At 56.8% G+C, this 27783-nt stretch overlaps 1 protein-coding gene across 1 annotated transcript in view; it reads right to left on the reverse strand.

Moving 5' to 3' along the window:
• Positions 1-1474: 1474 nt before the first annotated feature.
• Positions 1475-27783, reverse strand: part of KDM4B (lysine demethylase 4B) — a 133892-nt gene continuing 107583 nt past the window's right edge. Inside the window, exons 11-24 of the mRNA XM_079771308.1 lie at positions 25587-25688; positions 25022-25221; positions 17141-17583; positions 16763-16883; positions 15447-15625; positions 12752-12971; positions 11164-11240; positions 10796-10851; positions 10433-10541; positions 6605-6790; positions 6358-6522; positions 5767-5886; positions 4805-4897; positions 1475-3583 (exon numbers count right to left, since the gene is read on the reverse strand). Coding sequence (XP_079627434.1) covers positions 3407-3583; positions 4805-4897; positions 5767-5886; positions 6358-6522; positions 6605-6790; positions 10433-10541; positions 10796-10851; positions 11164-11240; positions 12752-12971; positions 15447-15625; positions 16763-16883; positions 17141-17583; positions 25022-25221; positions 25587-25688 — 2248 coding nt within the window. The 3' untranslated portion in view covers positions 1475-3406. The remainder of the gene's footprint in view (positions 3584-4804; positions 4898-5766; positions 5887-6357; positions 6523-6604; positions 6791-10432; positions 10542-10795; positions 10852-11163; positions 11241-12751; positions 12972-15446; positions 15626-16762; positions 16884-17140; positions 17584-25021; positions 25222-25586; positions 25689-27783) is intronic.

A 27783-nucleotide genomic window follows, 5' to 3' on the forward strand; every position in this document is an offset into this window, starting at 1 on the left:
CCTGCTCTCTGCGGCCCCCACCCCGGGGCTGAGGACTGAATGTGTCCATCAAGCTCTGGGCAGCCTCAGAGGACACTGACCTGTCTAGTCAGTGATGCAGAGGGCCCCTGTAGCAAATGGGGAAACTGAGTCCTGGTGCTGTTGAAGGAAGCTTCTCTCTGAAAAGAAGGGTCTGAGAAGTCGGGTGAGGGTGGCTATGGCTGGATGGAAACTTTATCAAAGGAAATCTCTGCTCAGGACACAATTTCCCTGCAAGGACACCCGTTCTGCAGAGGAAAAGCCGAGGCTCAGAGAGGGGTACCCCCATGTCACAGGCTGCTCATCACCATCCTGCACGAACACCCTGAGGTCCAATTCTGAGTCCTTTCTCACCAGTCCAGTAAACATACCACCTTTGAGCTGACATCTAAAGGCCCTGCCCTGGCCCCAAACTCATGTCTCTTCTCGTGCAGGATCTCTCCCCAGCCCCAGCCTTTGCACAGGCTGCCCCATTCCAGCTCATGGCAATGCCATCTTTCCAGGTGCTCAGTGCTGTTCCCTCCCCGCTGATCCCCAGCTCCCACCCTCACCCCTCAGGCTGTCCTCCCTGCAGCAGCCAGAAGGCGCTTGTGAGCACCCAAGCCAGGTCCCATCCCTCCTCAGTCCACTGCCCTCCAGGGCTCCCACCTCCCCTGGGATAAAGGAATACGTGCTTCCTGGGGCCCACAGACCCTGCATGACCTGCCCCCATCACCTCCTTGCTCTCACCTCCCTCTCTCTCACTCTGCTCCAGCCACACAGGCTTCCTGGCTGCTTTTCCAACATGTCAGGCAGTCCTGCCCCCAGGACCTTTGCACGGGCTGTCCCCCTGGCTCACTTCCTCATCTCCTTCAGGACTCCTGTGTAAAAATATGATGCTAGAAACAGCACATCCTACCATGGCCCCCTTCGCTCTTTACAGCACAGCTGACATCCCATACATTTTACTTACTGTCTGCCTCTCTCACTGGTGTCAGCTTGAGGGCGGGGATCGGGCCTGCTATGTTGGTGCTGTTTCCCAGTACTTGTGAGATGAGTGACATGTTCATGAATGCCAGAGGCCCAGACTCACCCCAGGGCCAGGAGACACCCTCTCTTGCATGCCTAATAGACACCCACCACTCAGGTGTCACGGGAACTGGGCAGAGGCTGAGAAGGCAATAGGAGAGGGCAGCCATTTTTTCCAAACAAGAGAGGGGTCAAAGACAGAGGGTGCTGCTTGACTGTCCTGCAGAGGGGACCCACTGCCACAGCCACAGCCACCTCAGCCCCCACCTGCCTGAGGGGGCCAGAAAGCGTTCCAGAGGAATCTGTGCAGATACAAGCTGTGGACATCAGCGTGGGAAGGAGCCCTCCTCCCTGGGGGCTGGGAGCTGAGGGGCCAGGCCACTGGGGAGACCGCCTTCCTGTCGCCCAGGCACCACTCAGAAATGAAGACACACCAACGACATGGACCTGTAATCGCAGTGCTCATGAGCCTTTAATTCATTATGAACCTAGAGGCAGGGAAATTAGGCAAAAATACAGCACATCCTTAATCTTGGGTCGGAAAAAAATCAGGGTGGTGGGGTTTCTGTTTTTGCACACAGACATATATCTTTGTAGGGAAATGTGTTTCCCCTTTGCTGTACGGCGACCTGTCTGCACAAGTCATCCCGGAACCCATGACAGGGCACGACCCAGAGACCCCGCCGGGGCTGGCTATCCCTCAGACCCCCAGGCCCCCATGGGCCACAGAGTATCTGCCTGCTTCTTTTTATTTTCTTTACAATATAAATAGCATTTTCAAACTACATATGAATACAGAGATGGCGCCACCAGGCGGGGCTGCTGCATGCAGAGGGAGACCCCCACATCTCGCTGACTCCCCTCAGTCCCTCCCGCCCCCGCCCACTCGGGCACCTGCCCTCCTCCCCCCACCAAGGGAATGAAAGGTTCTTGGCTCATTTACATACTCTCCATTTTCCTTAAATAGTTTTCTCTGGTCTGGTAATTGTTAGAACACTTTTTTTTTTAATTAAAAAAATGTATACACGTAAATGACGCTGTCAATCCTGCAGGGGAGAGGGCACGGCAGGGATGGAGAGCGCGGGCTGAGCGTGGAGTCCTTCCCGAGCTCACGGGAAAGCGTGTTTCTCTCTCCTAAGTCCAACCCACCACTCGTAAGAGGCAGATTCCTTCAAGTTGAAAGCAGCGCTGTCCTCTCCCTCTCTTGCTCACTCTCTCCCAGACACACGGGTCATAGAAAGGACAGAGGACGCTGCCAGCCCCTCGGGGTCCCAGGAAGCCCTCCCCATGCCCCTTCTCCATGTAGGGCCGCAGCCAAAGCAGGGGCACCAAAGCAGGAGCCTGGGGACACAGGCTGGACTTGGGCCACCTGGAGGCCTGATTCGGCTCTGTGTCCTCCCTCCCCGGGAAGCCTGGCGCCCATCTGCTCCGGCTGCAGGCCACCCACACTTTGGGGCTCCCTCCCCTGAGCAGGCTGAGGGACTCCTGGGTGGCACCAGGGACATTCAGTCTGCACAGAGCCCTCTCGCATACTGCAGGCCTCACTGCGGAATGGTTCTCACGGGGGAAGAAGCAAAAGATGGAACAAACCAGAAGAGATTGTTTATTTGCAAAGGTGCTCAGACAGGAGGGAGGCTCCTAGACACCGTGGCCAGCACTCGGCCACCAAAAGGTCCTCCAACCTCCTCCTGCCTGGCCAGAGAGGGGCTGGCACTGAGGACAGCTGCGCAGACCTTCGCAAAGTCAGGGAGAGAGCAGAGTGGCAGGGCGTCGCCTGTCGCTGGGTGTCATCCCCCCTCCAGGCCTCACCGCACTTCCCTGCCTGCTCACAGACAAGTAAGATCTTAAAATAACAACAAACAAAAAAATGAGATGCTTTTGTCTCCTCAGCACGTCTCGGTTCTAATAAAAAGAATATTTTTTGTTTTGTTTTGTTTTGTTTTTAAAGCAACAAATCTACAAAACAACTTTAGGGACTTTTTTCCTCTTCTTTGTTTTCCTTTTTTCTTGAGTTTTTTAAACAATAAGTATTTATAGAAAGAGCCTCACAAAGGAGATTTATGTACAGGAGTCACAATCTCAAAGGCTGCTCAGGAGGCAGGCAACGCAGTAGCACCTTTTCGAGAAGAAGAGCTTACGTGGTTTACGAATCTGAGTAGTAGGGGTGGCGCGAGCCCCAGCCGATGCCCCCAGAGCCGGCATGGCCCCACTCCCTGAGTCTGGGCCCTGCAGCATCCTGCTTGCTCCTGTCCCCGCAGAGCATGGAGGTAGCCTCTCGGGGCGGGGAGGCGAGGACAGGAATTCACAGCAAGCAAATGCCCGGGCCCGCTGCCGCCTGCTTTGCTGGGCCGAGGGGTGGCTGGGCGGCTGGCTGGCTGTCCTAGAAGGGGGCTCTGGGCCGGCACTGGGCCTGCAGAAGGCTCTCCATGAAGGCCAGGTAGTCTGGGTTCCGCCCCGAGTCCTCGGCAGCACGCGGAGTGCCCACCCGCGGGCGCTTGGCGGCCTTCACCTCCTCTCCAGAGAAGGCGCTTTCCTGCGGCGCCCCGGTGCTGACTGACTGTGGGGGACCAACAGCACAGGAGTTAGTGCAGAAGGGGTGTCATGGACTGAAGGTTTATGTCCCCCAAGTTCCTATGTTGAAGTTCTATCCACCAGTGTGATGGTATTAGGGGTGGGGCCTTTGGGAAGGCATTAGGCCATGATGGTGAGACCCTTTGAGTGGGATTAGAACCTTATAAAAAGGACCCCAGAGTGCGCGCTGTGCCGCTTGAGTGCTCTCCCCCCTGCCCCCCCCCCCACACACACACATAAGGACCCCAGAAGGGGGCTGGCTGTGAACTTGGAAGCGGGTCTCACCAGACACCTGATCTTCCAGCACCTTGATCTTGGACTTCCCGCTTCCAGGACTTTGGGAAGCAATGTCTGTGGTTTAGGCCACCCAGTCTGTGGTCTGTTATAGCAGCCAGGACAGGCTGAAACAGGGCTCCACTGGGGCCTGCCCTGTGGGGGCTGAAGGCCACTGTCCCTCACCTAACGACCTTCCGAGAGAGACAATTAGTCACCGGGATGGCTTCTCCTTCTCAGTGCCCCTGTCTCTGTGTAAACCCCCAATCCTATATGTGAGCCTCCCAGCAGGCAGGCACGGAGGGGGTCCAACACCTCCGTCACTGGCCCTAGAAGTGGGGTGGCCGGGCCTGTTCTGTCCCACAGGTGGCCATGAGGAGTGATGGAGGCGCAGCTGCTCACCTGTGTGGCAGCTCCAATCCATTCCCCAAGGGAACCTGGTGTCTGAGGTCAGCTGTGCAAACCGCCGCGCCCGCACCCCGCCCCCCCAGCTCTTACTTTGAGCTCATTAACCCACAGCCGCAGCTGCCTGCTCCTCAAAACCTGGCCTTTGGATTAAACACAAAAGAAAGGGAACAGTGACGGGCGGGCGGGAAGAAAAGGCCCATGGCTTCCCACCTCCGGGACTCACTGTTCCCTTTGAAAAGGGATGAGCTTTAGAAAAGTGTCTCTTTTTGCACCGCCAGCCGTGGAGTTCAGGTTTTGTGTGCAGGCGGCAGCTGCTCCACGTGCAGGACGTGTCACCACGCGCCTGCCCGGTGCAGGTTCATCTCCTCCTCCCTGTGCTGTTACTCGGAAGGGGCCTCCAACAGGCCCCCACCTGCCAGACCATGCTCACTCCCTGGGAGCTGCCCCCCAGGGGAGCAAAGGCCAAGGCAGGGAGGTCAAGGCCATATCCCATGATTCCCGAGGGCTACTGAGGGCAGCCACTTACCAGCCGCGACCGGACCCTCTTGGGCAGCTCCTCATCCAGGGTGAAGATGTCGCCGCGCTTCACTGTCAGCTGGGACCCATCCTCAAACTCCACCTGCCCGGGGGCAGAGTTCTCAGGCTGGTGCCCAGCACCAATGACTGACTCCCAAGGTCCCACCACCCAGGCCACCGCTGCTCAACTGCCAAGAAGGGTGCTGGTCCAGGGCATCCCCACCGGCCCACTCATGTCCCTACTCATCAAGTAAGGGCAACGAGAGGAAAAGGGATGTGACTAAAAGTGATGGAGGCTTGCCCAGCCAGCATGGCTCAGTGGTTGAACATCGACCTATGAACCAGGAGGTCATGGTTCATTCCAGTCAGGGCACATGCCCGGGTTGTGGGCTCAATCCCCAGTGTGGGATGTGCAGAAGGCAGCCAGCTGATCAATGATTCCCTCTCATCATTGATGTTTCTATCTTTCCCTCTCCCTTCCTCTCTGAAATATATATATATTTTATATACATATTTTCAAAGTGATGAAAAGTCCAGACTGTTTTGTTTTCTCTGGTAAGAGAAAGCAAAACAGCAAAGAATTTGCAGTCATCATCTGTAGTGCTGGGACATGGGTGGTTTTTCTTCTAGGGTTCCACGCTTGTAAATAATTTCCCTTCCACAATCATGGGAAGGAACAACCATTCGTCTTCATTAAAAAAAAAAATCAGGGACACCGAGCTGTATGCTTAAAAATGGTTAAATAGTACATTTTATGTTATCTATGTCTTTCCACATAAAAAAATCGAGAAAACATCTGGAAGGGGGAAATATTAGTCAATTTGAGGCCCCTTCTAGCTTAAAACTATAACAAGCCCTAACTTTCTAGGTGAAGTGGGCAAAGATGCTCAGTCCCCAACAGCACACTCGAGGGCCCCACCCAAGCCTGCGGGTCCCCTGCCTCCTATACCTGGAAGACAGGACCCTGCTCACCTGATAGATGTGACTGGTCACAGAGGAAATGAACTTGGCCTTATAGATGTTACCATCAGTCCACCGGAGTTCAACTAACTCCCCCTCGGGTGGGGGTCCCAGCCGGACACAGTCTCGACTCTGTTAGAAGCAAGAATGTGTGTGTGGGGGCGCGGGAGGGAGTGTCAATGGGGGAAAAAGGAGACATATGTAAAACTTTAGTAGACAATAAAAGAAAAAAGAAGCAAGAATGTGGCGAAGGTGAGATGGTGGGTCCCTGGGCACCGGCACCCGCCTGTGGGCTCTGTGGGGTTTAGATCTCCCCGTGCTCTACTGCCTGGAAGCCAGTGGCACTCTCTGAGCACACAGGACTGGGTGCTGGGCAGGGGTGGGATGGGGGTGATGCAGTGCCCACCCTGGGGGGCCGCCCTTGCTGTGGGCTCATCTAGACCGACAATGCTTTCTGCTCTGTTCCCTGCTAGGCCTATGGCCTAGACCTGTTCAGTGGGGTCATAGGTGGCCCTGGACACAGGTGACTCCTTTGAGGGATTTGGGCCACTCTTGACGTCTTAACAGCAGCCCCTGCCCACCCTGTGCCCACCCACAGCTCACAGTGATGCTCTCTGGGTACAGGTTGTCACTGTAGGACCCGTCATCAAAGTTCACTTCATAGAAGGTCTGCGTGGTGGAGCCGATAACACGGCACCGGTAGTAAAGCCCGTTGCGGTTCTTGGTGATGACCACCTGACCTAAGGACACGGCTCTCAGGAACTGGACCTGGGGCGGAGGGAAGAAGGCCGCGTCAGCGCTCGGGCAGGTGGGCGGGCAATGGGAGGGGGCGGAAGGGCTGGGCACTCACGGTGTGGCCCCCCGACTTGTGCTTGAAGCAGGTGATGGAGACGACGTAGGGCCAGTCATCTGGCTCCATGAGGACCCCTGCGGCGTGGGCGCAGGTCACGTGGAAGGAAGTGGAGCAGTGCTCGCAGGAGCACTGGATACAGGCCCCAGACACCTTCTTCATCCGCTTCCGGCAGTACACGCATTTCTGGGGTGACATGGAGAGGAAATGAGGCTCTTGCCGGCACCTGGTGCTGGGAGCCCCCCGACTGAGTTTCCAGGACTGTTTCCTAGGAGTGACCCCCAAGGCCCAGGGCTGGGAGGCAGAGGCCCCGGCAGCCCGGCCTTGGCTGGAGTCACCTGGGAAAAGCCCAGGGAGTCCGGTGAGCAGGGGGCGGAGTGCCTCGGCACAGTGGAGAGCCCCTCAAACCAACTGGCCTGTGGCTCCCTCCGCCCCCAGGAGCACTCCCAGGACCCTTCCACGACGGCCCCCCTGCAAAGGTGCCTGCAGCAGGCACCAACAGCCACGTGGCAGAATACACTCAGCCAAAACCCAGCAGGACGCACTGACACCCATTACAGCGTGGTGGGCCTTGAACACATGATGCTCAGTGGGAGAAGCCAGACACCCAAGGCCACACAGTGTGTGATTCCATTCATGTGAAATGTCCAGGCAGAAAAATCCAGAGACAGGAAGTGGATTGCCAGGAGCAGGGGGGCTGAGGGGCTCTTTTGGGGATGACAGAATGCTCTGGAATTAGAGGTGATGTGTACAACTCTGTGAATATATTAAAAGCTAAACTACCGAATGGCTCACTTTACAATAGTGAATTCTATCTTAACTTTGAATAAAAAGCACTGCAAAGTAGCTTCCTTCATAAGGAGGAGGGTCTGCGTGAGGGCTTGCACCCGGTGGCGGTCCTGTGGCGGGAATGCCCATGCCTGGAGTGACCTGCTCCTGTGGCGTCAGCATCCCGGGCCCCCCCACACCGTGGCTCAGCAGTCACCAGGCCTGCTGGTGCCCGTCACTCTGAGCATTTAATAAGCACCCTTTATCACTCTGTAAACCATGTTCAAAAGCCAGATAAGCACGGCGGCCAAGGGCGCCGCAGGAGCTGCCACACCAATCAATGGCAATGAGATCTCATTATTAAACTGTCAATATCGAATTCTCCCGCCGGCCTGTGGGACGGCACTGACATACAACATGCCCCATGCGGCATTAACCTCGAGTCCTGGGCCCTCCGCAGAGCAGAGGTGAGCACAGCACCTGAGGTCCCGGAGGAGCCAGCAGGGCTCCAGATCTTGCACGTGTCACCTGCCCCACCTGAGGCCCAGGAGAAACCATCGGCCTAGCCTGACTCAAAACACATCCATTCCCCAGCCCCAGTGGGTGGCAGCTCATTATTCTGAGTTTCTGCATCATGAAGAATGTGGGCCAGGCCCCCATCATGCCATCTGTCAGGAGCTGAGCATGGCGTGGGCCCAGTGTCTGGGTTTTTCCAGCACCCATCCCCGCCTGGTGAGGGGATGAGCGCGTGGCTCAGGCCACTGGACAGACAGGGCCAGCCCCTACTCACCAGAACCCCCCAGGCACCAGAGACGGTGGCCAGGGAAGATTGGGGATAGACTGATGGACGAAGACCTGGAGTGACTGTTCCCGAACATGTGGCCTGTGTGGCCCGGGAAGATGGGCGGGCAGCTGGGCAAGCAGGAGTTAACCACTGGCTTCCTTGCGTGGCTCCATTAAGCAGTACAAGCCAGCCTCGTGTAAAAGGATTTTTAATTCATCGTTACAAGTGCTGGTAATGAAGAGGCTGCAAGCTGGAAATGTCAGATGCTCCATAAAGCGTCTGGGGGAGGATGGATTACGGGCCATGCACTGCACCATCACTCCACCTGAATGATGAAGCTTTTATGCCCGTAATCACCTGCAGGCCACCAGCCTCCTCCTGATTGCCCGTCTGCATCCAGCACTCCATGACTGAGGTCCCCGTCCCCCACAGGCTCCGACTGGTGCCCACTCAGCTCTGCCTGGTGGCTCAGCACCTGTGGGCTTGAGGTGGGTGTCCCTGTTCCTTCCCACAGGACTCCCCACCAGGCCCACTGCCCACAGCCCAAGTTCTCTGCCTTCTGCCCGCTGTAGGCACATCAAAACCCAGGACTGCCCAGGGAATAAAATGGGAAGAAAAAAGCTGGGAAATAAAACAGGAAGAAAAGACAGCCATGGATGCTTCGGATGCCCCAGCCAAAGTTCCAGCTCCCAGGTGCCACACGACAGTCCCCATCAGAGCTGCCACCCCCATATCCTTGAGTGGGACACATCCCCAGCATGGCTGCCACACAATCACAGCAACGATAAACCTGAGAGCAGGCACAGTGCTCAGACAGCATAATCAGGGCTTTGCTGTGAGGCCCCGGCCATGTGCACCATGAGGATGTTACAGAGGGGAAGGCTGAGCACAGAGAGGTCAAGGAGTGTGTTTGGAGTCACACAGCTGGCTGGCGGCCGAGCCAGGAAAGGAAGCCCGTGCATGCTAACAGTCACCCTCTGCCCATACTGCCTGCTGCCCCAGAGGTTCACCGAGGATGGCCACATGCTCCTTAGATGAGAAGCTTGATGTAAACCACGAGGGGTCAGTTATGAACTCCAACAACTCAACAGCAAACACACAACCCAATTTAAAAATGAGTGAAGGACCTAAATAGACATTTTTCTAAAGAAGACGTACAGGTGGCCAATAGGTACATGAAAAGGTGCTCAGCACCAATGATCATCAGGGAAATTAAAACCACCATGAGCTATCATCACAGGCATCAAGAAGATAAGAGATAAGTGTGGGTGAGGATGTGGAGAAAAGGGAACCCTCATGCACTGTTGGTGGGATGCAAACTGGTGCAGCCACTATGGAAAACAGTATGGAGCTTCCTCCAAAAATTAAAAACAGCGGACATACAACCCAGCAATTTTTATTCTGGGTATATATACAGAGGAAATGAAAACAGAATGCTGAAGAGATAAATATAGAGGGTGGGGCAAAAGTCGGTTTACACTTGTGAATATGGAAAACACAGTTTAGTCCTGTAGTAGTATTTATTATATTATTTGCCATATGAATAATTGTAAGCCTACTTTTGCCCCACCCTGTATACACCCCTGTGTTCCCTGTAGCATTATTCATAATAGCCAAGACATGGAAACAACCCAAGTGCCCACTGATAGATGAATACATAGAGAAATGTGATCCATTCTCCCAGTGGAATATTATTCAGCCATGATAAAAAAAATCCTGCCATTTGTGACAACATGGAGGGACCGTGAGGGCACCATGCTCAGTGAGAGAAACCAGAAGCAGCGGCTGGAGGGGTGGGTGCCAGGGGATGTTGCTAGCCAACAGGGATGAGTTGCAGTTACACACGCTGCATATATCCCAGAGCTCTGCCCCACAACATTGTGCCTATAGCTAACAATACTGTACTGTGCACCTAAAATTTTATTCAGAAGGAAGATCTCATGCTAAGTGTTTTTACCACAATTAAAAAAAAAAAAGTGGGGCTAGTTAGGTAGCAAGGAAAGTACAGGGCAGAGGGTGAGGCTTCCGCTTATGCAAAAGGTGGGAACTGCACGAGCCTCTGGAGTGTGTGAAGGACCTCTCTGCGAGAGGCGGGAGCAGGAGCCTGCTGCGACCCGAGGGGAGGCCTTTTCTCTGCGCACCTCTGTGCCTTCTGGCTTTGGGACCTGTGCCTTTGGGACCAGTCAGGAAGTAATCGGTTTGGCCAGACTGACATTGATGGCATCTGGCTTCCTGGTGCTTCCCTCCCCCGACAGGACAAGATCCAGGGGTCCTACCAGCTTCCACCGCTGCTCAGGGATGGCGCTGATGTCCACGGGGTGGCGCTCCATCACGTTCAGAAACCGAACTTCAGGGACTGCGATGGCGCAGATCACATGGACCCACCTGGGGGGGGAGGGGGCATCAGGGGTCATGGGTGCCCTCTACCTCCTCCCTGCCCCTTGCCATCTCACTCTATTGGCACTGCCCCTGACCATAGCGCTACTGCTGGCCGGTCAGGGCTTACAGGACTTTTAAGGGATAATCTAATCTGAGTGATAATTTGCTCCTCCTGGTCCCCTGACCCCAACTCGAGGCCCTGAGGAGGAACCGACGCCTCTAGGGACACACCCAGGAGAAGCAGCACCCCTTCTACCCACCTCTTGTCTGTTGTCATCTGCAAAGCTCCTCCCCGGAGGTTGCACAGGCAGCATTCCTGCAGGGAACAGACAAGCCCATAGTGGGGGGGGGCGGCCAGGGGAGGGCTGCCCCCATGCTGCTCTGGGGCCTGGTCCATCCCCTGTCCCCCGGTCCTTACATTTCAAGCTAGCAGTCACCAAAGGGAGGGGCCAGGAGTGCATCGGGCTCTACCCCCTCACTGCCAAGGTGAAGAAACCAAGGCCCTTGGAGGGGAGGTCGCCAGCCCAGGGTCACTCTGCGGGATCGGGCAAGCCCAGGGCCCAGGCCTGGCTCCCCCATGGGGCTGGACAGCTCTCAGAGTACCACCCCAGCTGCAGGGGTGAGTTACCGCAGTCCAGGCGTGGGCCGTGCACCGGGAACACGTCCAGCCTTCGTTGACCAGCTCCGGGCGGATGCCGTAGCAACCTGGAAGGCAGCGGAGGACAGCTGAGCCAGGTGCACCTGTCACTGCAGCTGCACGCGAAGCTCGGGGCCTTCTGGAACCCAGCCTCGGCTCTGGGGGAACTGCTCTCACCTCCCTCTCTACCTCAGTCCCAGTCACGCACACAGAGCAGGAGAAGGGTCTGGAAATAGATGCTGGGAAGGGGATCAGGGCCCTGTCACTGTGCCCCTCCCCCAAGCTCTGCTGAGCTGAGACCCCGGTAAAGTGACCAAGAAGTTGTATAACATGCAAAGTCAGCCTCGTGGACACTGGAGTTCGGATGGGCTGGGCTGGGTGGGCCGGCCCAGTGTTCAGGCAAATAGCTATTTCTGAAACACAAGTCAGAGGTTCTGAGTCACCAAGGCGATTTGCTTTGGAACGTGGTCATGGTTCAAAAACAGGGAGCGGGCACAGAGGAGGCGGCAAATGGACGGTGCTGCCCAGAACAAGGGGCTCTGCCTCACCCTTGGATCACTGCCCAGCAGCACTGCAGGGCTCTCAGCCGGCAGGGCTGGTCGCCCACCAAACGGGCTTGGCTGGCTGCAGTGGGCAGCAGCCAGGTACTAAGGGGTCCCCAGAGGAGACCCCAAAGGACAGCAAGTGCCCAAGAGCCTACACTGGACCCCCTTGTGCTGTCCCCTGAGGCATTCAGCCAAGGTCAGGGCCTGGGGGGCCTGGCTCCTGAAGGAAGTAGGGGCTCACTTGCCTCCAGGGCCAGGTCTCCAGGAACACACCTGTGCTAAGCCTTCTGCCTCCTGAGGTTAGTGAGGTACCTCTTCCCCTGAGAACCCAACCACAGGCCCCTCTAGAGTGGTCCCCAGGAGCCTGCCCTGGAGAGCATCTCACTGAGTCAACAGGCTCCCAGACGGGAGACAGAATGGTAGCCTCTGCTGGGACAGAGGAGGGACAGACGAGGGACAGAGGGCTGCTTTCCTCTGTAGGACGGGAAATTACATGGTCCCAGAGGCTCTCTTTCTTCCTGAGACCTCAACCTCCCACTCCCTGCCCTGATGCCTAAGAAGAGGGCAGAGGTCCATTCTCCTGTCTCCTTGGGCAATGCTTCAGGGTCTGGGAGAGGGTGGCTGCTGACAGCAGGCATATCCGATTCCGGACCTCTCTAGAGTCACAACTTTACCATCAACTCTGGCCCCAAAGCAGAGTTTAAAATCATGATGTTACCTAACAAGCACCTAATCTCTTCCTGCGGCTCCCAGGCCCCGAGGGCCGGGCAAGGCTCAGCAGAACTGGCTGGAAGGAGGCTGACCAGGCAGGCCCACCTTGGCCAGGGGAAAGGGCAGGAAGTCTTCCCCTGAAGGCCACGACCCAGCCCCAGGACCCAGGGCCTGTGACACCCCCGAAACAGCAGCCGAGGGGAAGGGACTCTTGCTCCACAACCAAGACGGTGGCCATCCTAAAAGGGTGAGCACGGCCGCATGCCGCAGCCCCCACAGTCCTCCTTCAGCCCAGCCTGCCTGTCGTTCGGGACCCCACTCACTGGCATGGACCTGCAGGCAGCACTTGGCACAGGCGATCAGCAGGCTGGTCCCGTCATCACCGATGTAGGAGTTTGCGGGGAGTGGCTCTGTGTTCTCGGCGCTGGAGGTGAAGCACATCTCAGGGATCAGTGGCCGTGTCTTCTGGCCACATTTGGAAGGTGGTATAGAAGGGCCCTCCCCCAGGGAGGCCTGTGGGGCCTCCTTCTCCATCTGTAGGGACTGTAGAAGGGGGGGGGGGGCTTCAGTGGAGAGCCCAGCATGGGGCCTCCTGTCATCATTAAACCAGACTTCGGGGCCATCCTTGCCACCTCCCTTGGTCCACTCCTCAAGCTGCTTCTATATCCAAACACAGCCCTAGCCTGCCTCCCATTTCCCCAGGTGTTGCACTGGGGCCTCCTACCAGGACACCTGCGGCTGGCTCTGAAGGGCCTCCCCGGTACACCCTCCCAGCCCTCAACCCTGCTCTCCCAAACACAGTCAGATCTTGTCCTGCCCCCACTGAAAACCCTCCATTAGGGTCACATCCGGACGCAGCACCGACACCACCCTGCTGCACTCACCCTCTTGCCTTCACAGCCCCTTACCCACTTCCTCTAGCCACATGGGCCCTGCTCTTCCTCCAACACCCCAGATGCCATCCTGCCCCAGGGCCTTTGCACACACAGTTGTATCCTGCCTGGAGCACTCAGATCTCTGTTCTGGACCCTGCCCTGCTCAGGTGACCAGTAGCCCTAGCCCGTTGCTCTGTTATCTGTCTCTGTGGTCCAGATTGTCACCTGATGCCATGTTATCTGTGTACCTATGTGGATGTCTCCCCACTTCCAATATATACCCCATGATGGTTGTAATGAGTGCTCCAGATCTCCCCATGTGGTGAAATGACCCCGCCCAAGGCACTGGGATCTAGTACCCCCATGCCTATCACAGGACATGAGGCTCCCAAAAGAGCCTCCCCAGGCCCTCCAAGGTGTGAGAGGAGGATTTGCCCCTGCTCTTGACCCAGGAGGAAAGAGCTCCACTGGGGAACTTTGGCCTCACAGGCCAGGTGTCAGGAGGATGGTGGCACCTCAGATTAGGGGACTAGCTTTGAAACAAGAGCCTCATATCAGTCTCTTCCCACCCCTCTAATCTGCCCCCAAATGACTTGTTTCCAAACAGGCAACATGTCCAGCCACAGCCCTGCTTAGAGCGAGGGCCCTGGGTTTTGGAAACGGTTGGCCCACAAGCCCACCGGCACTGCGGGCTGATTAAAGTTAGGCACGATTCTTTGCTTAACATCTGGAATTAGGAAGATTCACGTCTGAAGTTGGAGGTGCCAGCACTCTGACTCCAGCAGCCTCTCCAGCAGCACTGAGGGGGATGTGCCTGGAGGAGACATCTGGATATCACTTGTTTCCTCCTCCAGACGCTGAGTCTGCTTACAGACAGTGAATCTGGGCAGCTCTAGAGATGGGCACGCTGCCCTTGGCAGAGGGCACAGACCCCAGGGCAGCTCAGCTAATGTGTAGAAAGAACCAGGCACTAGGCTAGGAGCACAAGACCCAAAAAAGCAAGCGAGACTTGGCTCTGTCTTCCAGGGATTCACAACCCAGGGGTCAACAACACAGAGGCAGGAGCAAGAGCAGAGGAGAGTGGGGAGCCCAAGGTGGGGCATCCCAGAGCCAGCCTGGGGACAGCAGGTCTAGAAAGGCTTCCTGGAAGAGGTGGCAAATGAGTGAACTCAAAGAATGAACAAAAATCTGTCTGGCAAGACAGGGGGTTGGGGGTAGGAGGGAGACCCTGGGGGACATCGAAAAGCACACTGTTGCTGTGTGGGGTGAGGGTCGGGGTGCGGGCAGCTGTCAAAGGCCACAGGGCATGTGGCCTGGCTGAAGGCTGTGGTGAGCCCGGCAGTCTCCAGCCAGGGAGTACATGGATGGAGCAGCCTCCCAAATGCCTGTTCTGGCCATGCTAAGGCGCTAACAGGAAGGGCAGGGGCCCTGTGGGGGGAGGAAAGGGCTGGAAAGCAGGCAATGGTCAGGGTAGGGGAGGGAGACAAGGGGATGAAATAAGAGGTTACGAGGGAGACTGGGCAGGCTGATGGCACAGAACAGAGTGCAGGGAGACGCCAGGCTCCCAACTTGAGAAACATGGGACAGAGGGGGCCCCAGTCTGGAAAGTGCAGGATGCTGTGTGCTTGGCTCAGGGCTGAGCCATCAGGTCTTCATAGCTCTGGTGTCCCAGCTGGGTCACAGAGGGTCTTTGCCCTCGCCCCAGCTCACCTCTGGGACTTGGCTGGTCACCACCCAGGCCCTTTAGCCCCAGCTGGTGCCAACCCCAGGCCAAGTTGAGGACTTTGAGGACAGTGGTCATGACGTCTCCACGCCGTCCCCCCACCCCTCGGTCTGATACCCCATTTTTATTCCCATTGAAACATCACCTTCAGATAAAACTCAGAAGCTGGGCCCTCTCCCATAGCCCTCACAAGGGAGGCTCCAGCACGCCCTGAACTGTCATGGGCTTCTTCCTGTGACTGTCCCATCCCCACCTGTCCCATTTCCGTCCTTCAGGCTCTAGCTGATCCCATTGTGGCTCCTGCAGCAAATGGGCTCTCCTTCCCCATCACCGCCCCAGAGTTCCTTTTCAGCAGAGCAAACGATGGCACTGAGGGGAACAGACAGCGCCCTGTGTGGCCCTGTGAGGCCATGTGCTCACCTGGCTGTACGGGTAGAAGAGGGTGCAGATGGCGCAGTAGGGCTCGGTGAGGGCAGCCACCGCGTTGAACTTCCTCTCAGCCTGGAAGCTGGCAGCCTTGTTCTTCCACTGCAGGGACAGCAGGGACCTCAAGGCCTCGGGGTCACTCATGTCCTCCTCTCCGGAGAAAGGAAAGGCTTCTAGAGTACAGGGGTGGGGGAGGAAAAGTTAAACCTCGCCTGAGGTCCACTCCCCGCCTCAAAGGGTAGGTGGTTTTACTGCCCCGAGAATCCTTGGTGATGCGTCCCCACTTACACAGCCCCTGAGTCTCTCGGCAGAGAGGCCACCAAGCCACCCAGGCTGGGGTGGAGGGGGCTGGTCCTGTCTGGGGGGTGGGAGACGGGCTGGGCCAAACCTTGGCAGGCTAGGTAGACTCTTGAGCTCAAAGGAGTCAAGAGAGTATGGCTGAGAGTTGTGGGGGGAGGGGGACGGGTGTAGGAGGGAAGAGAGGTAGTGTTACCAGAAAGTACTATTAAGGGAAGATGGAGGTCACTAATGGGCAGGTTTCTTCTGTCCTCCCTCCCCCGCCCTGCCTGTCATCACCTCTCGGCCTCCATTACCAGCCCCTTCCCCGGAAGTTTCATTGCTGGGTTTCCTGAGCACCTGAGACTCAGCGCTCCTCTGGGAGCCTGCCCCAGAAGCCAGTGCTCAATCCTGAGGCCCCCAACTTCACAGCGGCTGGGCTGGGCCAGAACGCCTGATTCACAGCCCTCCCAATGAGGCCGGGACACCTGGAGGGACTCAAGGCACAGCTCATCTTCCTCAGGATCCCTTCCACTCCTGGGAGCTCAGCCCTGTGATCCATGGAGCTTCTAGAACCCTCCCTGCCCTAGCCTTCAAATTAGATTCAGAATAAAAGAAGCCATCCAGAAGATTCTCAAATTCCACATGCTTCTTAAGTGGAAGGCTAAAGCAGAAGATGAAAATTTGGCTTCCCAGGGTTTCTGCCCACGAGATAGCAGCTCTGATTCTAGCCGAGTGTTAAATACAAACTTCTCATCTCCGAGCCTCCATCGCTACGGCTCCAGATCCAGCTCCCACAGCCCATTGTTCCAACCTCTCCAAGGCCCACAGCTGGGCTCAGCGGCTGGAAGAGTCACTTCTGCTGCAACTGGTGGCTCCGCAACCCTGTGTCACCTCCCCCACCGTGGCCAGCTGGAGGTCTAAGCCCTAGGTGTCTCTAATGACATCTGCCTGCATGGGGAAGGGTGTTTCAAAGGTTTCCTCTAGTCACACAGCCTGGGCCCGAGCAGGCAGGGGACAGCAACTTCACTAACCCTCATCACTGGATGCCTCTTGCTTGACCACTGACAGAGGGGACCGGGTGGGCGGCTTGCCCAGAGGGTGGCGCCGGCTCTTCTTGATCTCCATCTTCAACTTGGAAAATGTTGACGGAGCCTGAAACACAGGACAGGAAGTGTCTTTGAGTCACAGCTCAGAGAAAGGAGCATGTTCAGCTCAGTGGTGCCTCAGTTTTCCCAGTAGAGAGTGAGAGAGTGCAGGAAGAGGTGGCAAGAGCCACTGTGGTTTCTAAACCACACATACGCTACAGGCCTCTGTGAGCCATGGGGGCCATTTCATGAGCAGGGATGCTGTGGCCAGGGCACAGGGACAGGCAGGGTCCCCAGCCCCAGGGAGTCTGGAGGGCATCCTACCTGCACTTCGCTGGCTCTACTGTCCTCCTCAGGCTCCGCCAGCTCCATGGGGGCTAGCTGCTCCTTCCAGGTGGGGCCTTTCTGGGGGAAGTGCTCAGACGCCTGCTGGCAGGACACACGGCCCTTCTCACACGTGGCTTGGCTGGCCCAGGGCACCACATACAACATAGGGATGATGGGGCGCGGCTTCGGCTCCAGCTCCTCGCCAGGTGCCTCGGGAGGCATGACGTTGAGGGGCGGTGGCAAGGGGCTCTCTTCAGTGACTTCAGGGCCAGGGGTCAGCACTGGGGGCTCCAGTGGGGGCGGCAGCACCTCCTCACTGGGGAACTGGATGGGCAGGGGTGGCGGCAGCTCGGGTAGGAGTGGGTGGTGAGGGTGCAGGGGGCTCTTCTTCTTCCGGTCGCTCTTGGCCTTGGCTGGCCGCAGCTTGCCCTTCTTGTCCTCTGTGAGGAGAGAGGAAAGACCGGTCACAGCTGAGGCCAGTGGCCATGCACCCTCATGGGATCCCCCTGATCCAGGCAGGAGCTGGCTGGAGCGGGGGAGAAACCCCTCTGGCCTCCCCAAAAGAACACAGGCTTCGAGCAAGTTAAAATCACTGCCAGGTTATGCTGCCAGGTGGCAGGAAACGAGCCACTCCCGAGTCTTGGGGGAGCCCCCACCCCTGCCCTCACCTCTGGGTTCTGCATGTGTTCAAAGCACCTCTGGAATTAGCGTGAGGTAGAGAAGAGATATGTGTCTTTCCCAAGGGGCAGGGGAGAAGAGGCAGGATTTGTTTTCCTTTCAGATATCTGAGTTTTGTGTATTTCTACAGTGAAAACTCTTTTTTAAAAGCAAAGACTCAAACAACAAACCATAAAGGAGAAGTCACTTAAGAGGAACCAAAGGCAGATGGGCCTGGAGGGCCCGGAACACCCTTCCGCCCCCAAGGGCCGGTGCTGGGGGATTTCCTGACAGGTGACAGGGCAGGGTGGGAAGCAGGTGAGGGTGTCTTCCATGGCATTTTAATTGGGGGCCAGGATGGGTATGTGGTCGGCAGAATCATAGCCCCCAGGGACACCCACATCCTAGCTCTGGGACCTGTGAGTGTGGAACCTGACATGGCCATGACTTTGCAGATGGGAGTGGGTTAGTGAAGATGGTCTGGGTGGACCCAGTGTACTAACAGGGTCCTTAAAAGCAGAGGACCTTTTCCAGCTGTGGTCAGAGGGAGCCATGACTACAGAAGGGTCAGAGGGATGCTGATGCTGGAAGGAGGAGCCACAAGCCCAGGATGTAGTGCCTCCAGAAGCTGGAAATGTCCCCCCCCTGAAGCCTCAAAAAGGAGCCAGCCCTGCCACACCTGGGTCAGTCCCAGGAGGCCCACGTGAGGCTTCTGACCTCCAGGACTGTCAGCAAATATATGTGTGTGGTCACTGTCATGGCAGCCCCAGGGACTCTGCTCTCAAGGATGACAGGCCTGGCGATGACCTATCAGAGCAAGCTGGGAGCACAGCGAGCTCTGGAGCTCTCAGGCCTTGCCTGCCCCGTCTGGAGAATGGGCACATAGATCATCTGGGTGTCCCAGGTCCCCGGGGGTTCAGGATGCTACATAAAGAAGAACACTGGCTGGGAACCAGGGGACCAACTATTTTGGATGCCTGCAATGAGGGGTTCCTGAACACCCTGGGATGAGGGTTGTGCTGCTGACAGGACTCAGAGGCCCAGAGTTACCTGTGCTCAACAATCTCAGGCTGGGAAAATAAGGACAAATGGAGGGCAAGGATCTGTCCCTCTCCATGCAAAACTAGTGACAACGGGAAGTATAATGAGTTCTGGTGTGCAACACGGCATCCACATTTTTACCTCTTGCTATAAAAACCCGTCCATATGTCACCCCTGTTCCTCAGCCAAAGATGACGGAATAAGTGCTGATGACCTTGGGTGAGGGCTTGTCACTTAACCCCTGATCAGCACTGACTCCAAGAAGGAACAAGGAAGGAACCTCCCTGCCAGCAGACACCCAGCCCAAAGCACTGAGAGGAGCCGAATCGCCCACTCACTCCCAATAAGGGGGCTGCAGAGCTTGGAGCCAGGCCTCAGGAACCGTGAGGAGGTACCCCAGTCTCCTCCTCCCCCTCCGCTCCCTGCTCCCACCCTCCCGCGTCTGCAGCTGCAGCCCTGCACTGGCTGCTGGGACAGCCCATGGTGTCCTTGGCAAGCATACCTGTGTTTTTCAAGAGAGGCTCCATCAGCCAGAAGACAGGGAATGCTCACCCCCATCCTGGCCCCTGCCTTCTGGTCCTGAGTCTTCTGGAGGCACCCAGGATTCTTCCCTCACCTTTGCCCCACCAAGGAGAGCCTTAACCACTCCTTAGACCCCCTCCCGCCAGACCCTCAGGGGTCTGGTCAAGCTATCTGGCCAAGAAAAGCAAATAACAGATCTCCCTCCCCTCCAGTAGTGGATGGCTCCCTACAACAAAGGCCCCTTCCCCATCCAGGGACGTGGAGGGAGAGAGATGTGGAGCATTGCTCAGTAATGCCTGGAAACAGCACCATGGCCCCGGGAGGTGACCGGGAGGTGACCACGGGCCTGGGAGATGAGTGGCCAGGGGGTGTCGGGGCTAATGTACAGAACCAGCACAGAGGCTGGCCCTTAGAGCCGCTATCCTATTTGTGTAAAAGGCACTTTCAGATAAATGCTTTGTTCCCTAAGGAAATTCAGTATTTCTTCCTCCCTCATAGTCCAAATATTGAATGGAAATCGCACCATTCTGTCATCCTGAGGACAGTGGGTCCAATTTACTCTCCACTCTGGAGACTCTGCTGTCAAAAAGGTACAAGTTCCGGCCTTTCCCTCATGTCTCCAGGCTCTGGGAAGCCGAGGGAGATAAACACACAGAGGGCCTTTTAGGGGACAAGCCCAAGGCCAGGAAGGATACCTGGGGGCTCAGGGTACTGTCACCACAGGACTCCCCTCCCACCTCATACCCCATCAGGGGCCACAATGTCAGAACTCAGCAAGCTCCCTACCTGCTGGGGCCCAAGGAAGTCTCAAAATGGAGCAGAAATGTTACATTAAAAGGGCTTAGAGTCACGCTGGCTGGTATTGCTAAGTGGTTAGAGCATCAGCCCCGCACTGAGGGGTCATGGGCTCAATTCCCAGTCAAAGGCATGTAACTGGGTTGCAGATCTGATCCACAACCCCAGACAGGGGCACATGTTGGAGGCAAACAATTGATGTGTCTCTCACATCAATGTTTCTCTCTCCCCTTCCTTCCACTCTCTCCAAAAATCAATGGAAAAATTATCCTCGGGTAAGGATTAATAGAAAAAAAAAGAGGCTTAGGGTCAAGGGAAAAAAAGGGAGGCTTAGGATCCCAGACAGTCCCTCCCCAGTAGGTAGGGCCTCCCACTTCCTGGGGTTCAGGACACAGGTGGGCAGAATGCAGGGACCGCCCCCCTCCCATAGCAGACAAGCTGAGGCCCTTCTAGTACTATTCTTAGAAGTGGGGAGGATGCCACAGCCAAGAGCACTCCCTACCCCCATTGGACTTTATCAACCTGACTGGTTCCTTAGAGTTCCCACACCTTCTCTATGGCACCAAGTTCACCGGGGGGCAGGGGTAAGGGGGTGCACTGAGATGACGTGATAGATCTGGGATCCCAAGCTCAACTTCTGCTATATGTTTCCCACAGAAGGGGGTGGTGGCCTCATTATTGCAATCTGGCTTAGAGACACTCCACTCCGCACCCCTCTACCCACTGCCCAGCCGGGGCGAGCTGGTCTTGGTCCCATGGTCCATGCTACTCCTGCATTCTTCCCATGCAGAGCCCGAGGCAGGGTGCAGCCTGGTGTGGGTGAGGCCCAGATGGACTGTGCTGGGGGGCGGGGAGGGTCCTACATGGCAAGATGTGTCTCCAAGTGAAGACACATAAAGGCCCAGCCCATCTGTTCCCTGCTGGGTACAGCAGCCTTTGCTGTCCTGTCCTAACGCCAGTCACAAGCTGTCAGGCCACTCCTGAAACCAGGGGCTCCATGACCATGAACTGCCCACAGCACATACTGCTCACAGGGTGCTCCTGTCTCCTCAAGGCCCTGGGATGTCTCAGGGTGGGTCCCTCTGGCTGCGTGCTCTGCCTGGGAGTGTACGCACTGCCCCTGCTGCCCCATCTCCCAAACTGTGAGAAAGGCCATGCCCAACTACAGGTGGGGCAAGAGCACTGTGACATGGTCACGGCCAGGCAGGAGAAAGGAGCCCCTGCTGTCCCGGCAAACCAGGATTGACACGGCTGCCTGGCGGCCTTCCTGCCTTCTGCCTGGGTGAGGAGTGGGCATGGGGGTGGGAGACAGAGAGAGGCTGCTGGTCCTTCCCAGGGCAGCAGCTCTTCCCAGACCACCCAGCGGTGGGTGCAGAGTGGGGACACCTGCAGCTGGGAAGCAGCCTCCCAGGCCCTAGGGCCCCATCAGCCAGCCCAGAGTCCCTCCCACCCCCAGGGGCTTCCGCCTGCCCCTCCAGCACCCGGATATTGTCAAAGTGTCCACTGTGTGAGCGACAGCAAATGGTCTCCCTTTGCAAACATAAAATTATTGCTCACACATGACATGATCCTTAGCACTTACAGCTTTTAGGGACATTAAGCTGGTATTAAAGGAAGTCTGGAAACCACTTTAAAACCTTCTACTCATTCCCCGATGTGTTTGCTGTCACCCCTGACTGCAAACACTTATTTGATGTGTTCAGAGTTGTCTTCTCACCAAGGGCTCAAGAGATGGCTCCCAGGAGACTCTCTAGCAGTGGCAGCCACATCCAGGGCCCCCAAGGGACCACTTCCTTTCCAGAAAAAGACCCCCCACATACAACCCAACTCCTCCTTCTTGGGAACAGGGCTCTGTCACAGGACAGGGACAAGGTGGGTGTTGAACACTGGGGAGCACTATCAGCCCTGAGCAGACACACCACCCCGGAAATGGCCCCATCCTTGCCTGGGTCCACGTGCCGCTGGAAGCCATGAAAGCCACAGCCCTGGAGGACTGTACCAAGGCCTGGCCACATGACACCATACATGACACTGGCCATCCCTGCAATGCAGACCCTGAAGCCCTTTGGGAAAAGGCCCAGGGGTCCTGGGGTGAAACTGTTGAGGGGAAGGGGAGTGAGTGCAACGACTGGTGAGGAGAGCACGTGTCCTCCATGTCTCCCTCCACGCGGCTTGCGGTTTCACCTATAGCGCATGTTTTACTCTCCAGGGAGACGGAACCTCCTGTTTAGGCAGCAAGCTGGGGAGGCAGCCCCCCATCATGAGGCCCTAGGTCCCGGGGCCCACCTCTGAGAGCTCATTATTAACCATCACAACCAAAACTCGACCACCCAACTGCCTTACAGAATGTGCGTGTTCATTCACATTCTTATGTCCAGGAGCACACACAACGCCAGTGCCGGGCCTGAAGGACCATGGCACGTGACACCATGTGCCCCTCTCAGATCCTCCACCCCCACCCAGGGAGCCCCCAGGAGTAACCCAAGGCTTCTCTCTCGGTTTTAGTGTGTTTCTTCTCAATTATGGGCTGGATTATGTCCCCACACCCCAAATTCCTATGTTGGAGTCCTACTCCCAGTGCCCCAGAAGGTGGCCTTATCTGGAGTCACTGCAGATGTCATGAGCTCAGGTGAGGTCATAGGGAGGCCCTAGTCCAATGTGACTGGTGTCCGCGGGACAGGGACATTAGGGCAGAGATGCTGGCACAGGGAGGACGCCATGTGAATGCAAAGACGGCATCTACAAGCCAAGGAGAGAGGCCTCAGAAGGAGCCAGGTCTGCCGACACCTTGATCATGGGCTTCTGGCCTCCAGATCCGTGAGACGAGAAGCTGTTTTTGAAGGCCCATAGCCCATCTGGGTGCTTCGTTAGGCAGCCCAAGCTGACTCAACTGCTCCCTCAACAGCCCACCGTCCAGCTGGCGAGTTTTCTGAACTCTAAGTAAATGGGACATTGTGCACGTGCCCCCTGTGACATTTGAGGCTACCCCTGAGAGTCCCCTGGGCACAGGCAGTGACCTTCACCTCTCCCACCTGCAGTGGAGGGGGGTGCTCACTCCTGTCCTGTGAACTGACGGCCAGTCCCCAGACCTCCCCTGACTCTCCGCTTCTACCTCTCTCCCTCCATCTACATTTAGATCGAACCCCACAGCCTGCTGGGATCCTGAAGGAGCTGAGAACCCCCAGATAGTGGTGGTGGGCGGGGTACTGGACCTTCACACAGGGGAGTTCTCCCAACACACATGGCTCCATTTATCTAGCAATTCTTCCTTACTTTTCAAAAATGTCTCTAATTTTCTCCATAGAGGTCTTTTATTTTTTGTTAGCTTTGTTCCAAGGTGCTCACTCTTTGGTTGCTTTTACTGTAGGTAGCATCCTGACAATGCTGCCATCTGCCCATGGCTGGCCATGGAATGAGACCCGATTTCTGTGTGGGGCTCATTCGGCTCCTCTACCAGATCTCAGTGACTCAATGGCTCAGTCCCCACATCCCTTTCTATGTAGGGAATCACGCCTATGCCCAGATATTGCCGGCACATACTTCCTCGCCAACCAGGCGCCTTCTCTCTCCATTTTGCCTTCTGCACCTCCTGGGTGTGTGATGCCCCACTAGACAAGCACGTGTTGGAACGTCTGGGAAGGTGCCAGCACACAATTCATCCAGAAATGCTCTGCTCTTCCCGTGAGTGCCTGAGGGTCCCCCTCAGAGACACTCACCCGCCAGCCAGGGGACAGAGTCACTCCTAACTGGGAACCAGCATCAGCCTGTAGGTGCGTCCAGGTACGTCTCAAACTGTGACCTATGGATAGTCACCTTGGACGCCACATCCTGGTGAGCACACAATGCTGAAATAGGCAGGGCCATGCTGAGCTCACACATCCCAAGACACAGACATCAAGAGGGGAACTGAGGACCCAAGCAGAACACTCTGGTGACCATGGCCTGTGCCTGGGGCCTGAGGCGCCACCGCCAGGCAATTGCCATCCAGGCCCCATTATTGCCCGGAGCCTGGAAAGGGCCAGAGAGGAGAGGCCCCTCCTCTACCCTGGGAGCAGCTTCTATGTGTGAACGTGGGAGTAGCTAAAGCTATAAATTAGAAAAATGAAACCAGCTATAAAGAAGAAAAGGAAATGCTGTAAAACACGGGAGAGGGAACCTTTAAAACACATTAATACTCCATGGCTAACATGGTCCCGTGCTGTGTGAAGGGTATGTTTCTGAGACACTCCCACCACGACCCCAGCGCAGGCTCACCAACATCTGGCCACAACAGCAGGCTGCCCTCTTTCACGATGGGCAGAACACACCTCTGCTGTGGCTGAATGTCCCCCAAAATGCATTATATTGAAACCTACTCCCCAATGGTCTCAAGAGATGGGGCCTATGGGATGTAATCGGGTCATGAGAGCAGGGCCCGCATTAACTGGATCGGTGCCCTGACAGCAGAGGCCGCAGAGCTGGCTGCTCCTCCACGTGTGGCCACAGCGCGAAGGCAGCCATCTGCAACCTGGAAGAGGGCCTCACAAGGACCCAGCCACACAGCACCCCGAGCTCAACTCCCAGCCTCTAGAACCACGAGGCTGTTGTTTTAAGCTGCCTAGCCTGTGGTGTTCTGTGAGAACAGCCCAAGTGGCCTGAGACCGCCTCTCTTCAGTTTCTGGGAGAAGAGGGACTTTTCCCAGCACCCCCTAGAATGTACATTTCTTATGAAATGCCTCACCCGGCCAGGAAAGCACATGAATTGGGTTCTTAAAGAGCAGAAACTCTGTAGCCAGAGTGAAGCTGGCTCTTTCCACCGGCCGGGGGTCAGGAAGGAGCCGGCGTGGGCACCAGTCGTGGCCTCCCCGCCCGGCTGTAACTGACCTTCTGTGCCCTCTGCTTCCCGGCCCTGCGGTGGCAGCTGGGGATCCTCCTCCTCGTCCTCGGGATCCGCCTCCTGTGCAGCCTCCTCTTTCGCACTACCACTGGTCTCCTCGGGAGGAGCCGCCCCAGCCGTCCCCTCCCCGGGCAACTTGGGGTCTTCCGGCTTGGGCTTCTTGGGCTGACTGCGTTTCCGGTGAGATCTGGAGAGGGGGAGTCATCAGAAAGGAGGTGAAACAGCAGAGGGGAGAGGCCCAGGTCTGTGCTTGGCAGTACGGAGCCTCCACAACCAGAATCAGGGGACAGGGGATCCTCAGGAGGTAGCTCCAGGGGGCAGGGCAGGGGTGGTGGAGGGAGAGAGGCCTGGGAGGGGATGAGGAGGGCAATGGGATGGTGGGGTCGTGTCAAAGCGGGTGCTGATGACAGCTGGAGATGGGATGACTGGATGAACCTGGGCTCTAGGAGCCCCCATGTGGTGGGGGTGGGAGGGGCAGGGAGCGTGATCGCAATGGAAACAGCAGCGGGTGGAAAATGCCTAGACGACAAACAAAACAAAAGGTGCACTTACGACAGGCCCGGCTTTTTGCTCTGCTCTTTCTTCCTCTCTAGATTTGGTTTCCTCTCCTCCTCAGTCTTTTTCCAGTGTCTGCTTTCTTTCAGACTAATTTGTCTAGAATGTAAATGTCAGGGAGTTTTTCTCTAGGACTGGTGTTAACTCCCCAAGACGCCTCATCTAGGGCCTCGACTTGGGCACCTGCTTCCGTCGGGCTCCCCATGCGCCTCTCCACACTCAGGAGCTCCACGCCCAGGAAACAACCTGCACCCATGCCCCCTCTTCGCCCTGTCACCCGCCTCAAGGTCAGGGCCCGGGCTGGAGGGATGTCGGGTCCCCACATCCAGCTCGGCTCAGGGTGTAACAGTCCTGGGGATGGTGGGGGCGAACCTCAGCCCCCAGTGAGAATTCAAGCTGAGGCTTAGCTATGGCTTCTTAGTGAAAAGGAGAGAGAATTGGGTTAAAAAGGAAGAAAAGAAAGCAATGAAGGGGGTGGGCCTGCAGATGAGTGCCAGGGCACCCCTGTAGGGGTTCTGGGAAACAGGATCCTGGAGCCTTCCAGGGAGGGGACAGAGCAGCTTTTAGACAGACAGGAGGCGTGTAGTACCCCAGGAGCTCAGGCAGAGGCAGGTGTGTGGAGAGGCCCAGCCTTGGGCAGGGCACTAACGCCCTCCAGGGAATGGGGGTGATACCCTCCCACATGGCCGCAGGCCCCAGGCCTCAGGCCTCATGACCAGCCCCCACTACCCTTTCATCTATCCCAGTCTGCAACCTGAGAATGTGGACGTTTCCAAGAGAGGTGCTGGCTGCAGCTTCCCTTGTCCATGAATTCTCCTGTAGCCCCAGTGAGGGCAGACTCCGATATGGAGACCCTATGGGGGTCCCCATGGCAGCCACACTCCAAGGACCAACATTCAGCAAGCAGAAGCAGGGCTATCTGACCAGGGAAGGGTAGGATCCCAGGGAGGCCCCGAGGGCTCCTGACACCAGGACCCCTACCTCCCACCCGGTGGTGCCTACAGCAGCAGGACCGGACAGCCTCCTTGCTACCTCCCCAGCCCACCCCTGCTCTCCATGCTGGCTTCTGGGGAGCCCGCTCCTAACAGTCTTCTAACATTAACCTTTGCTGGTTGTTCTCATGGCTTGACTGCCTAACTCAAGGGCCCTAGTCTCTGCTGCTCCATCTCCCGAGCACAGTGGGCACGTGACAAGCCCCTCTTGATGTCTGCAGCATGAATCACCCCATGACCAAAGGTGAAAAGCAGGGAGCATTCAGTGGGGGCAGAGGGGGATTGAGCAACATGGGCAGAGGCATGGCATCACACACAGCATGGCGTGCAAGGGTCACTGTGAAGGGACAGGGCAGGGGCGGAAGGGGACACGGGAGCCAGAGATGCTCTCCACCACAGCAGAGCCACCAGCAAATCCACACCGGGTCAGTTTGGGAAATGCCAGGTATGGCCCCTACAGTGAAACGGGTGGCAAGCCCCAAGACCTGGTGGTAGATGTAGCTTGCTTTCGTCACCAGCTGTCACCTGAGGAGGGGCTTCTCTCCACGTCTAAAAATGCTGCGGGGCCACAGGCTACAGGGCTGGGTGCCCAAAGCGAACCCCCACGAGGGGTGTCTTCCTACTACTAACTCACCTGGCCTTGGCTTCCTGTAGCTGCCCAGCCCCTCGGTTTCCTCTCTCACCCCACCCCAGGACTGGCACTTCTGACCCTGCCCACCCGACCCCAGGGCTGACCAGGAGTGTCCCCACTGGGGCCCTATCTGTCCCAGAGAGCCCAGGTCTTCCTCATCCCCCTACACTCCACCGGCCTCAGAGCTCTGGGCCCCCCAGCACCACTGGTTCCCCCTCCAATGCGGAGACCCCCAAAATGGGTGGAACTAGGTGGACAGACTTAAGCAGAGGGCTGCGCCCTACTGCAGAGAGAAGGCAAGATGAACGTCAGCATGCAAAGAAATACCCATTTTGTGAGTACATAAGCTAGGAGACTAACGCAGGAAGAACTTGTGGCCAATTTGCCACCGAGTGGGGGGGAGAGGCATCCACCAGGCACATCCTAATCATATTCCAACCATAACAGCATCCCCCGGCTGCTCCCCAGACACGACACCCTCCTCTCTTTTAGCTGTTTCTTCTCCTAGTTACTTCCATGTGTCTCCCCCATGCTGCTTTCTCTTTTTTTTTTTTTTTTTTTTTGGTTTGGC

Source organism: Cnephaeus nilssonii, assembly GCF_951640355.1.
Source record: "Cnephaeus nilssonii genome assembly, chromosome: 5".
Lineage (NCBI taxonomy): Eukaryota > Metazoa > Chordata > Mammalia > Chiroptera > Vespertilionidae > Cnephaeus > Cnephaeus nilssonii.